The 18,104-nt window shown below is 37.7% G+C and overlaps 1 protein-coding gene across 2 annotated transcripts in view; it reads left to right on the forward strand.

Moving 5' to 3' along the window:
* Positions 1-18,104, forward strand: part of FAT4 (FAT atypical cadherin 4) — a 175,630-nt gene that overhangs the window by 121,006 nt on the left and 36,520 nt on the right. For both annotated transcript variants that reach the window (XM_036071427.2, XM_078069205.1), the window contains exons 7-9: positions 640-820; positions 11,065-11,315; positions 13,256-17,605. In XM_036071427.2, the coding sequence (XP_035927320.2) occupies positions 640-820; positions 11,065-11,315; positions 13,256-17,605 (4,782 nt within the window). The remainder of the gene's footprint in view (positions 1-639; positions 821-11,064; positions 11,316-13,255; positions 17,606-18,104) is intronic.

The following is an 18,104-nucleotide window of genomic DNA, read 5'->3' on the forward strand; positions in this document are numbered from 1 at the left end:
AGTGGAAGATTGCGGTTTTGAGACATCACTTGAAGCTTTATCTTTTTCCTTTACAAACAAACATTAGTACAGAAAAGGGGATCTAAAGACTTAGAAACCCAAATTTTTTATATTAACATTGATAGTCACGACTAGGAATTTAGCTTTCTTGCCTTGTCAGTTGGCCAGCTATTCAGTGCCCATGGATATTCTCCAAATCTGGACTGAGCTATTTTAATGGAATTTCAGAGAAACCAGCAGTGCCTCTTTTGTGGTGTTTAAATGATATTGTTGTGTTCTGCATTGCTGAATCGGCACCTTTAAAATAGAATGAGAGGTTGACATACTCTTTTTGTGCAGTATCACCAGGAAAGATTTGAAATACTAGTTCATAAATGAAAATATTTTCTTTCTTTTTATCATCTTAATCATTTTTTTAATTATGTTCAGTTAGCCAACATATAGTACATCATTAGTTTTTGATACTTTTCTTGTAACAAAATTAAAAATCACTCCACTGCTTGTAGCCTTTAGAAATTTCACTTTGAGATGTTTTCTAAAGTCTCTTCAGTAGTGCTATCTACCAATGAGTCATTGTTAAATTTGCTATTATCTTTGTTATTTATAAACATTAAAAACTCGATTTTCTTTTCCTTCTAGGATCCCCTGCCCTGACTGGAACTGGAACAATCAGTGTCATAGTAGATGACGTCAATGATAATGTCCCCACTTTTGCCAGTAAAATGTATTTCACCACAATTTCTGAAGATGCACCAACTGGAACAGACGTTTTATTGGTAAATGCCTCAGATGCTGATGCTTCAACAAATGCAGTTATCAGGTCAGTACATTTCCCTTTGTAAATTTTGATTGTTTTTCTCATGAAACAATCTTTGGACTGAATGAATATAATGCTTAATTTTGCTAGGAAGTCTGTAATATTAACACATAGCCCTATTGTGGCTACCTACTGTTAAATAACCAACTATGCCTAAAATGAGGATTCAAACAATAATAATTTTATTTAGTGTTCTAAAATTTTAATATATTAATTTTATTTATATTTTTATCATATCTCATGATTTTGTAGTTCATGTAATTCGTTTGTAGGGCAGGGTTCACAGGGAGATTCTTCTGCTTCATGTGATTGACTGGTATCACTTAGTGGTATTTACCTGGTCACTGGGTGGCCTGGAGGGTTTAAGATGTCTTCACTCAATGCCTGGTGCCTTGGGAGGGATGGCTCAGCTGGACCCCTGTCTCTGATCTTGTAGTCTCAGGGCTTCTCAATGTGGTTCTTTAGCAGGTAGCTAAAATGGGCTACATGGTAGCTTTGGGCTCCAAGAACTTCGGGTGAAAGCTGCCAGTGCTCTTAGAGAAAAGGCTTGGAAGTGGCACAGCATCACTTCCATAATATTCTATTTGTTGAAGCAGCCATGACGTGCCCAGATTCACTGGGAGGAGAAATGCACATCACCTCTTGATGGGAGGAGTATCAAAGAATTTTGGCCATTTTTAACCCAACCGCTAGCCCCAATAAGAATATTTATATTTTCAAAGTTTAAAAAGTTTATTTTACTCTACTTACATCTACTTAAAATGGAGAAAAACAATATGGTACCTTGTTCAGGGAGCATGTGAAAGCAGTTTGGTTGTTACATTTGGTGGATCTAGCTGAGTCACATTCTTCCAGGCCCATTCTAAACTTTAAGAAATGAACATTTCCAAATTTTCCAGAGAAGAGTCTCGAAGACATAAATATTTCTTACCCACACATCACACCCACATTCTATAGACTGATATTAGGTAAATGAGAGTGGATCAGATGGCTACGGCAGTAATGGTCAGAAGAGAGAATTTGAGGGTTCAGAGGACTTATCAGTCAAGGGCTGTGTATGTTGCTATTGTGATGATTTGGTTAGGGATTTGTTTTGTTTGTTACTAATTTCCTATTTACAAAATCACTTTGGGAAACTGGCATTTATCTCTTCCTACTGGTAGAGATGACTGACTTATGTAGAAGGCCTCAAAGTATTTTTCATTTAATAAACATGCATTGAGTTGTTAGTATGAGTGACAAGGCAGCATTTCCACTTTCTTCAAGCCTGCATTCTTTTTTAGGTAGATAAACAATTTAATACAACATAAATACGATTACTTCATATGGTGAATACAGCCTTGAAAAGAAAACAGGCTTATATAACAGAGAGTGACAAGGGACTTTTAGGTATGCTTATTATGGGTGGCCTCTCTAAGGAGGTGACATTTAGGCTGGAAGAACTGGACTGTGGGATGAAAGTAAGCATGGTGTCTTTAGGAGGGTTTGGGAGCATGGACCAAAGTGAGAAAGAGGCCAGAGAGGTAGGCAGAGGTCAGATCATGTAGGCCATCTGAGGGCTCCTAGGTCATGGTAAGAAATTGAAATTTTTATTTATTTTTATTTATTTATTTTTTTAGAAATTGAGATTTTTAATTTTATTTTTATGTGAGAAACTATTGGAGTATTTCAAACAGGGACCAACATAAACTGTTCTGTTTGGGTTGGATTGCAGGAGGGCAGGACTGTAGAAAGAAGCCATTGGGAGAGAAACCAGTGAGACCATTTAGGTGCTAATTAATATAGTGATTGAAACAAAAGTTGGAGTGTCCATGTACTAAGGTGGAGAAATGACAACTGAGTGAATAGATTTGGAAAAATATTTGAGATTGTAAGTGGGAATAAGAAAAAGAGAAATCAGAGTCACCTACTAAGTTTTTGGCTTGAACATGTGGGCAGATGGTACCATTGTAGGTAACACTGGAGGAGAAACAGGTGTGAGAGAAACTAGTTCTTATTTGAACACAACTTAAGATGACTACTAGTCATTCACATGGAGGTATCAGTTGGGACATTGAAGACACAAGTCTGAAACTTAGGTTAGGCTCAGAGCTGGAGATACAGATTTGGGAGTCAGCAATGCTTAGAGCACATTTAAAACCAAGAAAATTAATAAGAACACTTTAGGAGAGAGTATAGAGCAACAAAAGAAGGGCAAGAACTGACTACTTGGAATCCTCCCAATGCTTGAAAGACAGGTGTAGAAGGAAGAGTCACCTAGGTAGCCTAGCAGTTCTGGCCAGAGTTACAGGAGGAAATCCAGAAGATGGACACTGACATGCACTGTAGGATGGAAGGCTATGCACGAACTTCTTTCAGACTCCTGGGACCTTCTTCCAGAGCTGAATTCCAAGAGGCTTATACAGTCAAATCATTAAGGATGGAGAAAATTTCTGCCCAAGGTCATAACTATATGCCTCTTGGGTCCCTGCGCTCAGCACCACCTGGAGAGAGGCAAGTTCAACTTACCTTCTTCCTGGTATGAGCCTCAAAATGCCAGTAAATACCACCTCCTTTGCTTGTCCTACACCAAAGCATAGAAATCATGGAATCCATACCCTAAGAACTAAGTCTTAGCTTAGTGTTAAGAGCACAGCCTTGGGAATGAAGCTGACTCTACTATTAATTGTGGGGCAGCTTATTTAACATTTCTGGGGGTCAGTTTTCTTATCAATAAAATAAGTGTACTAAATAATAAAACTGACTTGATAGAATTATTGTGACGACAAATAAAACAATTAAGTGGACTGCTTAGAATAGTGCCTAGAACAAAAAATACTCAATATCCATCAACGCATACTGTCCTAACCCTTGCAAAGCACTTTTCCCTTTGCCTGTCATCTCTTAGTGCTCAGTAAGTTTCTGACAATTTTGGAAGAGATGTCCTATCCATTGTAGTGTTGTAGTCCAGTAAATCTTTATCTGCCATGCCAAGGAGTCTTTCTCTAAAGATAGTATGCAGACTATCACCAATCAGTGGCAGAACAGTATCCTTGTCTGAGATGTTTCAATTGCTGAAACAATTGTGAAGCCGCATGCTTACAAAATCAATGCAAGTACTAGAAGAAAATGCTATGAGGATATACTGTGTTCTAGAGTATGTCAAATTTGCACTGCTAAATGTGACCCTACCTTTGTGAGCAATGGTGATCAATGTAAAGTTGGTCTAGAAAATCCTGTCTGTATTTCCAGAATGATGTACTGGTAGCTTTGAAATGATTGTTTTGATTTGATAGCATGTATTTTGGTTGTTTGGTTGACTGGTTGAATTTTCTTCTTCCTTTAAAATCAGAGAATTAACTTTATACTTTTACATTCACTGAGATCTATAAAATACGTCTGCAAAAATCTTTAAATGACTACATTGACTGTCATATAGTGAGATAATATAGAAATCGAAGCTGTTTTTATCTTGTAAAAATAATTAAATTCACTTATCTTAGGACAGACAATTATTACAGCTTAGATTTAAAATACTTTCATAGATAAAGTAAATAGTGATGCCAGCCTAAACCTTATTTACTCTGGCTTGATATCTTTTTTTTTTAATATTTTATTTATTTATTTGACAGAGAGAGAGAGAGAGATCACAAGTAGGCAGATAGGCAGGCAGAGGGAGAGAGAGAAGCAGGCTCCCTGCTGAGCACGGAGCCCTGTGTGGTCTGATTATCTTTTTAATGGAATATTATACACTTTTATATTAAGTGTTAATCATGCCTTGCTAATCATGGAATCGAGAGAAACCCATTCTCCTAGTTAACAGAGTAATTTTATATTAATATTATATTGCTTATTTAAGTATTATGTATGTAAGTCATTTACCCATCCACTGATGGGCTCTCTAATAGCACAACCCGTTATGTGTCATATAATTTGTTAATTTCCCTTACGGTCTACCATAATCTTGTACACAGCAGTCACCCAACAAATACTTACTTATATTTTTCTTTCTACCTGTTTGATCAAGCTATCCATTTTTATGGATGGTGCACTTACTTTAAGTTATATACTTTATTTCACTCTTAGTATTTTCCCCTCTAGTAAACTAGTCGGCATTAATTCCTAGTTTTTATCTACTTTAAATATTTGCTTCCCAGACAGACACCCGTTCCAGAAGTTAGCTTTTAAGGATACATATCCCTTTTTCTCCCAACTGGACCAAATCTCCATTTAAACTTCACTTCTAACTTTCATGTCACAGCACTGGAGAAACTCACAAAACTATATTGACAGGGTCAACATTTGAAGGCAGATCCCTCACTCTGTGTTCTTAATCCCATCCCACTTAATTCCCTCCAAATCTTTAATTCAACAGTGTTTGCATTTCTCTCTTGGATCTTCAAATCATCCCTGTTCCCTGGATCATCTATTGATCCCTGTGGAAATGCTCAGAATATCTGCTACTGAATGCTGGTCCCTTTATTTACCTACCATAACTTAGAAAAGTCATGTCTGTGTCTCTAAGATTCCATATATCCATCAGTAAAAGTGGAGATACGAAGTGTTACTTTACAATTTGTAACAGTTAAATATATATTGATCAAATACCATGTCGTATATATGTAATCAGTTAAGATGCGTAAATGTCTCTAATACAATTATCGGGACACAAAAGTCACTAAATTAATGTTAGGTTTTTTTTTCTTTTTATTCTTCTTATATCTATTTTACCCCTAATATATTCTTGCTTACACAGTGTCTGCAGCATAGCAGTGACTGACAAATAAATGTATTGAATGAATGATTCCAATTCTTAGAACTGTTGTTTTTACTCACTTTTTTTTACACCACATTTTTGAGAGAGTGGGTCACTTCCTCACAGTTTTCTCCAACCATTTATTCCTGAAAATCTTTCAATCTGATTTTCTCCTCCACTGCTTTATTAAAAAAATAATCTATCTGAAGTTTCTGCTGAAATTTATCAAATTTATTCATAAGACTCAAATGATTTTTCTGAGTATTTTCCTTTACCTTTTGCAATATTTGCTCTACAGGTCATCTCTTCTCTTGGCATTCTTTTCCCTCCTCAATGTCTACGTAATATTCTCTCTTATTTCTTACTCTGCATCTCTGACCACGCTTTCTAATTTACCCTCTGATCTCCTCTCTGTACAAAATAATTTGGATAGTCCCCCACAATATTTTTTCTCAGTCCTTTTTTTCCCTTTCTTTGTGTGTGTGAGAAAGCAAGAGAGTGAGAAAGCGAGAAAGAGAGAGAGAGAAAATGAGAGAGAGAGAGAATAATTCATTTTCACAGCTGCAACCATCCAGAAAACTATGCAGAAAATTCTAAATCTGTGCTATCCATTCTGACTCCCTCCCTGAGATCCCTGCCTATATTTGTAAATCTGTAGTGGACACCCCTACCTGGAGGTTCTGTTGGCATCAGAAGCACAACATATCAGAAACTCCTAACTTTTCCTGTCTCTCCTCTTGGCATTCTGCTTTCTTTTAATGGTGTTGCCTTGCTTTCTTCATCCCTGTTTGCTAGCCAAGGGTCATCCTCTCCCTCTATACTCAGTCAATGGACAAGTTCTCACGTTTCTTCTTCACTAATGCCTCTGGCACCCATTCTTTTCTGTGCAATCTTCCTGCCAAGATTCTAGTTCAGCCCACAATTACATCATGCCTGGACTATTATAATAAAAATTAACTTTCTTCCCTGACTCTAGTTTCTAATCCCTCCAATCTATATACCATCCTGTACTGTATAATTTTGGAGCCCTCACTATGTCCCAGGCACTTTAAGTCCTGAGGACTTGGACCCTCTAGCTACCACAAGGAGAACAGTTCAGGAAAGGAGATAATTTTGTAATCTTGTAATTATAGTACTCTGCGACAAGTATATAGTTTAAGCACAGATGGGGTGGAAAGAGAAGAACAGCATACTCAGTGCTATCTGAAGAAATCCATAGAAGCTTCAAGTAATTAATGATTTTTGGAAAGACCGCGAAGTAGCTTATCAACAAATACAGGATGAAAGACTTTCTCGGCGAAGACAATAACAAGCATAAGGGCAAGGAGCTCTGCAGAAGCACAGGGTCAGGGAAGCAAAGCTCTTCCGTACGGTTGGTATGGGTGAGGAATGGGCCTCGTATACCACATGAAAAATTCACACTCCTGTCTGTATCTAACGGGAGAAACAACTGAAGTGTTCCAACTGGGCAATAACACGACTAGATTACATTTTATGATGATTTATCAGTGTTGTAGGAAGTGATCTGGATGAAGCCGAGCCTGGGTCAGTGAATGAAAGAGCAATGGCAGTAATATGAACCAGCTTGGGCATTCAGTGGCTCAGCTTTAACAATGATACTCCCTTCCTCAAAATCCTTCAACTTCCAGTTGTCCTATGGCATAATGCCCAGTCTCCATATTGCAGGCACTCCATAAACAGCCCCGGCTTATTCTGCTCAAACCCCCAACATACAGCCTAACTTGCAGGCTCACTGGATCACTTTCTGCTCCTGGGAAAAGGATCTGTGCTTTCCCAAGCCTTATGGCCTTGTTCAAGTTCTTCTGTATCCTAGATCAAGGTTCTGCAAACTGCAGTCTGCAGGCTAGATTCGGCCCAGTGCCTGCATTTGTAAATGAAGTTGTACTGGAATAAAGCCATGCCCATTCGTGTACTTTTGTCCACGGCTGCTTTTGTGCGCAATGGCAAGCTGAGCTTTTCTGGCCTCCAAAGCCGTATTTACTAACACTGGCCTTTTACAGAAAAAAAAAAAAAAAATCTGCTAATTCCTGACCTGAAACACCTTTCTCCCTTTTCACCACTATTGTAAGATGGGTAGACCCTTTAAAACCCAGCTTCAATTTAGCCTTCCTCAAGGAAGGCTTTCTTTTAATCATTCCACTCAAAAGCGCTCTCTTTGGCTTTTGGATACCTAGAGCAGTGCTTCTGGACAGTTTCATAACACTCAAATGTACTGCCTGGCTTTGTACTTTCTTTTCTTTCTCTCTTTCTTCCATTTAGGATGTAAGTTTGAGGGCAGGATTTTTACCTTCTAATCCTTGTATCTTTTAGTCCACCTATCCATTTAACTAAGTATGTAGATGGATTATAATAGATTACATATGATAGATTATTAAATTGTAAGTACACAGGTGTATATGCTCTGTTATGTGTGTAATCCTAGACTTTTACTTCTCAGCATGTACCAATTACAATTCCAAATGCATTTCATATGAAATTACATTTAATACTCAAGACTACCAAGTGAAAGGAATGCATATGTGATCCACACTTTACAGGTGGAAAGAAAAGGCTTAGAAAGGTTAAGGAATTTAATGAATTGAAGTGTTTTGAGTGAGGTAAATATTCATGCCCAGGTGAATTGTGTTTTGAAGTGCAGTCTTTTAACTATTACTAAATTATCATATTCTAGTAACATATAGCACAGTGTTTTATGATCCTAGTAGATCTCAGGAAGAGACCAAAAAAAGGTTAAAAAATCAAATTGGGGTATTTTAGCTTTACAAGTGCAAAAATGAATGATTCAGATTTTAGATAACAATGATGTCAGTTTACGCCAATAATTTGAAGCAGTCATTTCTTATTCTTGAATCAGCAAATAAATAACACATTTGTTGATTTCTTTGAACCAAATCAATGTAAACAATGCTACATTGACATCCCTTAAATAAAAAGAGTCCCCTTTGGCCTTAGCAAGCAGTACAGCGTTTCTCGTCTCCACTAGATCCACTCAGGCTGCTTTTTACCTTCTTTATACCGTGGTCTAATGGAGCAAGTGTGTGTTGAAGTCATAAAGATGGAAGTTCCAACTCTAGATTTACCATTTTTAGATGGTATGCTTTGTTGTGCAACCACATGAGTCTCTCTTAGATTCAGATTCCTCATCTTTAAAAAATCCAAAACAAAACCAAAGTGTCAGGATTGTTTTGAAGTTAAATGAGAGCATATATAAAATGCCTTGTAGTGTGCTCAGTACACACTAAGAACACAGTAAGATGCTGCAACTCTTTGAAGACCAGCATAGATGTTTAGATGTTAAAAAGCACAAAACCCAATCTAATAGAGTTTATACCCTTAGAAGAAATTAATGTAGACCAGAGAAGCAGGAAAGATCTCCATGAAGGGATGAGAACCAAACCAAGACTGAAGTGATAGGGGAAAGGCAAACCTGGGCATATTATTTTGGCCGTCTATCCATTGTGTCCCTTCTATCTGTGTGTGTGTGTGCATGTGTGTGTGTGTATTTTAACTTACAAGTATAAATTGCATGATACTGGTATTATAGATATTATGAGACGTTACAGAACACTTCATATTTAAAATCGACTTTTGATATACTTCAGAATCAGATAAAGTCTAGAAAAAAATCACATATTAACATGACAATTTATTCTTTAATGTTCAAAAATAGTAAAGATGTTAATTACTTTTAAACAGACAATCATATGCTCCATAGCGTGTATAATAGCATAAAATAAAGAATAAGAATTTACAGTACAAGATTTCATTATGGATTATTTCATTAAACTTGGACCAGAACTCACATCATTTGCCTTTCAGCACATTGCTCTTTCTTCATACACCATGGTCTTGTCATATACAAAAATCCAAATCTAAATTTGCATGCATTTTTCATTACTTTAATTTTATTTTTATTTGTGAATAATTGAGGGAATATTTAATTGACCCCTGATCTTTGCTGTCAAAAAGCTGTATAAAAGTCTTTGATGCTGTGAATTACTCTTTTTTTTTCCCTGTTATTTGGTAATTTCTACATCCACTGTTATAGGGAAACAAGGTTTCCCAGAATAAAATCACACAATTCTCATAATTCAGGCTCTCACAGAATTTATTGAAGAGGTAAAACAATTTGATTACCTCATGAGTCCTGAATTTCTAACTTTAAGAATTCAATTATAAGCCTCGGATATTTTTATTTTGACAAAGGGATTAGATACCTAGTGTGTAAGGGCAGTAATTATACTGTATAAAGAGTCACTTCTGGTCCAGGAAATGGTATTCTCATTTACTCCTGATCCTGGCATGTGGGTGTGCCAAAAAGTGTTAAAATTCTGAGTGATATCAAGTACTTTATAAATACTGAAGTCATTTCTCAGACAAAACTCCCTCTTCTACTTTTTATTTCTATTTTGCTATCATTTTATAGGACTTCTATTTTTTAAAAATATCAGCTCCCCAACAGTTCATTATTTCTCTAAAAAAGGATGAAAATGCTGAAATGTTTGTTTTAAACTCTGAGCTTAATGGGAGGAATGTACACTCTACTTGCTGCAATGTAGGCCTTTTTTTAAACTGTCTCTATTAGATACTTGCTGTTGCTATGTTTTCATGGGCACAAACCAAACTATAGAAACATGCAGTTAATTCCAACAAGGGCATTTCTTTGTTGGCATAAAGGAGAAAACTTTTAAAGGCATCCATTTCCTTGCCACTCTCCAACCTTAAAAACAATGGACCACAGCCAGTTTCTGAACCTTCAAGCTTAGCTACTTCTTTTCTAGCTGATCTCTGAGGAATACAGAGATAGCTTTCCTCTTCATAAAGAAGAGAGAAGCTATTCTCAGTGGAAACTCCTGCCCATTAACCAATCTGGTTAGCATCAGAATATCCATGAAAATGTCATACCTCTCCTGACAACAAGAAAGAAAAGCATAGCCATATGAGGAATGACAAATGAGAGAATTAGTAAGCAGGAATGTCTTTGTATAAATAATCTGTTCTTTAGTTGTTCTGGGTAGTCAATGGATGTCAAATACAGTGTTTTGCCTTTAAAAATAAGATCTTCATCTGATCTCTGGTTTATTATGGTGCACAGCAGAAAAATAATTTTTAGATTCATTTAACAGATGTTCATTTGTGATCCTGGCCACTAACCACAATATCAGAGCAAGGCCCTGATTTATGCTTCCAGGTTCACTTATTTATAATGCAGTTGTCTTCTGGATATATTTTGGGGCCTTGCATGATCCAAGAAATCCACGGAACTTGTGAGGACCTGCTTGAGCTCACTGGACATTTCACAGTAAAGATTGTCAATTAGATGCTCACATAAAATTTGAAGTATTTATCTTTTAGCCATATTCTTTAATTGTTGTGTGATCGTACTTAAAGTGATTTTTTTTTTACATTTCTGTCTCAGTTTTTAAATTTTAGTGAATAGATGCTACAACGTGATAACCAGAAAAAATATGCCCATCTCTGCTCTCTCTAGTTATAGGATCATTGGTGGAAACTCTCAGTTCACCATCAACCCATCCACGGGACAAATCATCACAAGTGCATTGCTAGACAGGGAAACAAAAGAGAATTATACTTTAGTTGTGGTCTCCAGTGATGCTGGATCCCCAGAGCCTCTTTCCAGTTCTACCAGTGTGCTCGTCACTGTTACTGATGTCAATGACAATCCACCAAGATTTCAACATCACCCATATGTCACACACATCCCATCTCCTACTCCTCCAGGTAATGAAGCCAACTCTGAGGTCTCATGGATAAATGCAAAATATACATTGGACATTTTCTATAAATATATTTCTGTTTCTTTTACATGGATATTTCTGATTTAGCTTAGGTTTGCAAATCCTCTAAAATTCAACTTGTTTTGACTAATGAAATTGAAGGAACGTTGAATCTCATAAATTAATTATTTTATCCTAGACCAATTGTGCTTAAGATTTTATAATTGCTACATCTTTCCTGGTACTATTTCTTAATATTACTTGAATATTTTCACATGATTAAAATAGTCACTTCATAGTCAAGAAGAGTTCTGCCCTGAGATATAATTTGTCAATTCCCTGAAAGGAGGGACAGTGTTTTTTGTTTTTTTGTTTTGTTTTGTTTTGTTTGCCATATGCTAATACCTGAAACATCTGGGAGGTAGTAAGCAGTCAACTATATTTGTTGGTTGAAAATAAGTATTTTACCTCAATCCTTCATCGATAGGTTTTCAAAAATATTTAATGAATGGATACTTCTAATGAATTATTGTTATTAATATCTTATTCCAGTTTTGATGGATGAAGGTTTTCTGTTAGTAAGTTTATGAAGACGTTAATGACCACTTTCATATGACAATATGCATTTCTCTTTCTTCATTTAAATTAGTTTGGTTTTATTTGCTTGTTTGTAAAGAATGGCAGTCTCTCTTAAAAACTGCACAAATAATCTGCCATTTGTAATCTTTGAGATGCATTTCCAAACAGGAAAATATACAAATATAGGCCAAAATTAATTTGATCTGCCTTACTTTAAAATATTTTTAATTAGAAGAAAAAGCAAATGGATCCAGGATTTCTCCTTTCAGTGATCTTTGATCTTATATTCACTTGAGAATGTCAAATTGATACCAATTCAAAGTACGAAATGCATAAATTTTTGTGGCAATTTTTTATCAAAAGGAAATGTCAATATCAAAGTCATAAATCCCTGATGAAGGCCTCTAGCTGAAATGATGCTGGCAGGCATGATTCTAATTACGTCCAATGTGTGGTGATACAAAATAGCATCCCCTATAAAAAGTGAGTATGTAATGCTTAAGCATCTTTTCCTCATTAGACTTATTATAATTAATCAGAATCACTGGCCTTAATAAAAGACTTTTCACTTTTGTCACAAACTTTACTGTAGGGGAATGAGTGCAGGTTTGGAAGAGGTTTCCAAATGAGTATATCAAAAACATGTCCTTATGGCAGTTTTTCTGCATATTCCTGCTACAATCTGTTCCATTGGCAGTCGTCCCAAGCACTAACTTTTGGAATCCAAACTGAGTCCGTTCTTCCTCAGTTTTTATTTCATACTACTTTATAATTGTTCTAATTGATTTATGGTTATATATATATGTATGTATTTTATCTCCATGTGATAATAGCTCACTGATAAAAGAATGCTGCTAAGAAACAGTGGATATAAAGAATCAAAACAATCTTTTAGAACAAATTAAAAATTTTGTTGACATGATTACCTGTAGGGCAAATCAAAGATGTTTTAAGACATACAGAGCAATTATCTTTTTTCATTGGGTAGAAACAGAGCTCCCATAGTAGTATCATGTTTGTTGGAAGTTGTGTTACGTACAGATTTTCCTCCTAGGAACTATAATTCTGAATGATTAGCCATTGCTCTTCCCTGTGCTTCTCCCAAAGGCATACTGAAAAATATTAAATCCAGTAGACCATACGGCTTTTAGTTAGAAAATGGCAGGTCAGTCCCTGAAGACTACCATTAAGTAGATTTGACTTGGGGACTTCAGAGATAATACAGGAGTTACTGTTCTCCCCCAGTAATCATGAGAAAGTAAAGTGATATTAGGGAGCAATATAATATTTTGTATACACTAATCTACTAGCAAATGTTTTATTTGGGTTTTGTGTGATTGTAACTGCACTCTCCCTCTTTCATAGGTTCCTTCGTCTTCGCAGTTACAGTCACAGATGCTGATATTGGACCCAATTCTGAACTGCATTATTCACTTTCGGGTAGAAACTCTGAAAAATTTCACATTGATCCACTGAGAGGAGCTATTATGGCAGCTGGACCACTAAATGGGGCTTCGGAAGTGACATTTTCTGTATATGTAAAAGACGGGGGCTCATTTCCAAAGACAGATTCTACAACAGTGACTGTCAGATTTGTGAACAAGGCAGATTTCCCTAAAGTCAGAGCCAAAGAACAGACTTTCATGTTTCCTGAAAACCAGCCAGTCGGCACTCTTGTCACCACCATTACGGGGTCCTCCTTGAGAGGAGAACCTTTGTCCTATTATATTGCAAGTGGGAACCTTGGCAGTACATTCCAAATCGATCAAATAACAGGGCAGGTGTCCATTAGTCAACCTCTGGATTTTGAAAAGATACAAAAATATGTCATATGGATAGAGGCCAGGGATGGAGGCTTCCCTCCTTTATCCTCTTATGAGAAACTTGACTTAACAGTCTTAGATGTCAATGATAATTCCCCTGTTTTTAAGGAAGATCCATTCGTATCTGAAATATTGGAAAATCTTTCTCCTCGCAAAATACTTACTGTTTCGGCAACGGATAAGGACAGTGGACCCAATGGACAGTTAGATTATGAAATTGTTAATGGCAATAAAGAACATAGTTTCGCTATTAATCATGCCACTGGTGAAATTAGAAGCATTCGGCCATTAGACAGGGAAAAAATATCGCAGTATGTGCTTACCATAAAGTCTTCAGACAAAGGCTCCCCTTCTCAGAGTACCTCAGTAAAAGTCATCATTAACATCTTAGATGAAAATGATAATGCCCCTAGGTTTTCTCAGATATTCAGTGCCTATGTTCCTGAAAATTCCCCTTTAGGATACACAGTTACACGTGTCACAACTTCTGATGAAGACATTGGTATAAATGCAATTAGTAGATATTCTATAACAGACACAAGTCTTCCATTTACAATTAATCCCAGCACAGGAGATATTGTGATTAGTAGACCTTTAAATAGAGAAGATACGGACCGTTACAGAATCCGAGTTTCTGCGCATGATTCTGGGTGGACCGTAAGTACAGATGTCACAATATTTGTGACAGACATCAATGACAATGCTCCAAGATTTAGCAGACCCTCCTATTACTTGGATTGCCCTGAGCTTCCTGAAATTGGCTCCAAAGTGACTCAGGTATCTGCAACTGATCCTGATGAGGGATCAAATGGACAAGTGTTTTATTTTATAAAATCCCAGTCAGAATATTTCAGGATTAATGCCACCACAGGAGAGATTTTCAATAAACAGGTCTTAAAATACCAGAACGTCAGTGGCTTCAGTAATGTGAACATCAACAGACATAGTTTTATAGTGACATCTTCAGATCGAGGGAATCCTTCATTACTTAGTGAGACAACAGTTACCATCAACACAGTGGACAGTAATGACAATGCACCACAATTCCTTAAACCTAAATATTTTACTCCGGTCACCAAAAATGTTAAAGTTGGTACTAAGTTAATCAAAGTTACTGCAGTAGATGATAGAGATTTTGGTCTGAATTCTGAGGTGGAATATTTGATTTCTAATGAAAATCATTTTGGAAAATTTAAGTTGGACAATAGTACAGGGTGGATTTCAGTGGCATCTTCGCTGATATCTGACCTGAATCAAAACTTTTTGATCATTGTCACTGCAAGAGATAAAGGAAATCCTCCACTTTCATCCCAAGCCACTGTTCAAATAATTGTCACCGAGGAAAACTACCATACACCTGAATTCTCTCAAAGTCACATGAGTGCAACCATCCCCGAAAGCCATAGTATCGGGGCCATCGTCAGAACTGTTTCTGCAAGAGACAGAGATGCAGCTATGAACGGCTTGATTGGGTACAGTATTTCTTCAGGAAATGAAGAAGGCATTTTTGCAATCAATTCCTCCACAGGTATATTAACACTAGCCAAAGCTCTTGATTATGAGTTATGCCAGAAACATGAAATGACTATTAGTGCAACAGATGGAGGATGGGTTGCAAGAACTGGTTACTGCAGTGTGACTGTAAATGTGATTGATGTGAACGACAATTCTCCAGTATTTTTCCCAGATGAATATTTCCCTACTGTTTTGGAAAATGCCCCAAGTGGAACAACAGTCATCCACCTAAATGCAACAGATGCTGACTCTGGAACCAATGCTGTGATTGCATACACGTTACAGTCATCTGACAGTGACCTCTTTGTCATTGACCCTAACACAGGAGTCATCACCACTCAAGGCTTCTTGGATTTTGAGACCAAGCAGAGCTACCATCTTACTGTGAAAGCCTTCAATGTCCCTGACGAAGAAAGGTGCAGTTTTGCCACTGTTAATATACAATTAAAAGGGACGAATGAATATGTGCCTCGCTTTGTTTCCAAACTTTACTATTTTGAAATCTCAGAAGCAGCTCCTAAAGGTACTATTGTTGGAGAAGTGTTTGCCAGTGACCGTGATTTGGGCACTGATGGCGAAGTACACTATTTGATTTTTGGTAACAGCCGAAAGAAGGGTTTCCAGATCAATAAGAAGACTGGACAAATTTATGTTTCTGGACTTCTTGATAGGGAAAAAGAAGAAAGGGTATCTTTGAAGGTGTTGGCCAAGAATTTTGGCAGCATCAGGGGTGCAGATATCGATGAGGTCACTGTAAATGTCACGGTGCTTGATGCCAATGACCCACCCATTTTTAGTTTAAATATCTACAGCGTTCAGATCAGTGAAGGGGTACCAACTGGGACTCATGTGACATTTGTCAGTGCCTTTGACTCAGACTCTGTCCCCAGCTGGAGCAGGTTTTCTTACTTCATTGGATCAGGGAATGAAAATGGTGCCTTTTCCATTAATCCACAGACAGGACAGATCACTGTCACTGCAGAATTGGATAGAGAAACCCTACCTATCTATAATCTCACGGTTTTGGCGGTTGATTCAGGGACCCCCTCAGCTACAGGAAGTGCCTCCCTGTTAGTTACCCTCGAAGATATAAATGATAATGGACCTATGCTGACCATCAGTGAAGGTGAAGTTATGGAGAACAAACGCCCAGGAACTCTGGTGATGACACTTCAGTCCACTGATCCCGATCTCCCTCCAAATCAAGGCCCCTTCACCTATTACTTGCTGAGCACAGGTCCCGCCACCAATTATTTTAGTCTGAACACTGCTGGAGTTCTGAGCACAACCAGAGAGATTGACAGAGAACAGATTGCAGACTTCTATCTGTCTGTGATTACTAGGGATTCTGGTGTTCCTCAAATGTCCTCCACAGGAACCGTGCATATCACCGTTATAGACCAAAATGATAATCCTTCCCAGTCTCGGACCGTGGAGATATTTGTTAATTATTATGGCAATTTGTTTCCTGGTGGGATTCTAGGTTCTGTGAAGCCGCAGGATCCGGATGTGTTAGACACTTTCCACTGCTCCCTTACTTCGGGAGTTACAAGCCTGTTCAGTATTCCAAGGGGTACTTGTGATCTAAATTCACAGCCGAGGTCAACAGATGGCACATTTGATCTCACTGTCCTTAGCAATGATGGAGTTCACAGCACAGTCACGAGCAATATCCGAGTTTTCTTTGCTGGATTTTCTAATGCTACAGTGGATAACAGCATCCTACTGCGTCTCAGTGTTCCAACAGTAAAGGACTTCTTGACTAACCACTACCTTCATTTTCTACGCATTGCCAGCTCCCAACTGACAGGCCTAGGGACTGCTGTGCAACTTTATGGTGCATATGAGGAAAACAATAAAACGTTTCTTTTGGCAGCTGTGAAGCGGAACAATAATCAGTATGTGAATCCCAGTGGTGTAGCCACCTTCTTTGAAAGCATCAAAGAGATCCTTCTCCGGCAGAGTGGAGTGAAGGTAGAATCCGTGGATCATGACTCATGTATTCATGGCCCATGTCAGAACGGAGGGAGCTGTATAAGAAGACTGGCTGTGAGCTCTGTATTAAAGAGCCATGAGAGTCTTCCAGTCATCATTGTGGCAAATGAACCTCTGCAGCCTTTCTTATGCAAGTGTTTGCCAGGTTATGCTGGTAGCTGGTGTGAAATAGATATAGATGAATGTCTTCCATCACCTTGCCACAATGGTGGGACCTGTCACAATTTAGTAGGAGGATTTTCCTGCAGCTGCCCAGATGGCTTCACTGGCAGGGCCTGTGAGCGAGATATCAATGAGTGCCTGCCAGGTCCGTGCAAGAATGGTGCTGTCTGCCAAAATGTTCCAGGAAGCTTCAACTGTGTTTGCAAAACTGGATACACAGGTAGGATGATGTCGGGCTCTATCCCTAAAACTTTAACTATGTCAAGTATAATGGAAAGCAGTGGATTTTGTCATTTTTAAATGATTTTCCAGGGCACCAGGGTGGCTCAGATGGTTAAGCATCTGCCTTTGGCTCAGGTCATGATCCCGGGGTCCTGGGCTCAAGTCCCGCATCGGGCTCTCTGCTCCTTGGGAGACTGCTTCTCCCTCTGCCTCTCTCTCTCTCTCTCTCTCTGTCTGTCTCTCATGAATAAATAAAGAAAATCTTTTAAAAAATAAATTATTTTCCATTACAATGGGCATAATCATAGCAAATGTTTTAAACACTTACAATTGGCTGACATTGTTGTAGGAATAATTATTTTCCAGTTTGTACAGAAAGGAAGCTGAAGTAGAGGGAAGGTAAGTCAGTTTTCTAAGGTGACCCAGATTTGTCACAGAGTCAGGTGGTAAGCCTACACAGTTATTTCCAGAGTTTGAGCTCTTAGTCAATCTGCTAA

The sequence above is a fragment of the Halichoerus grypus genome, chromosome 3 (genome assembly GCF_964656455.1).
Source record: "Halichoerus grypus chromosome 3, mHalGry1.hap1.1, whole genome shotgun sequence".
Classification (NCBI taxonomy): Eukaryota; Metazoa; Chordata; class Mammalia; order Carnivora; family Phocidae; genus Halichoerus; species Halichoerus grypus.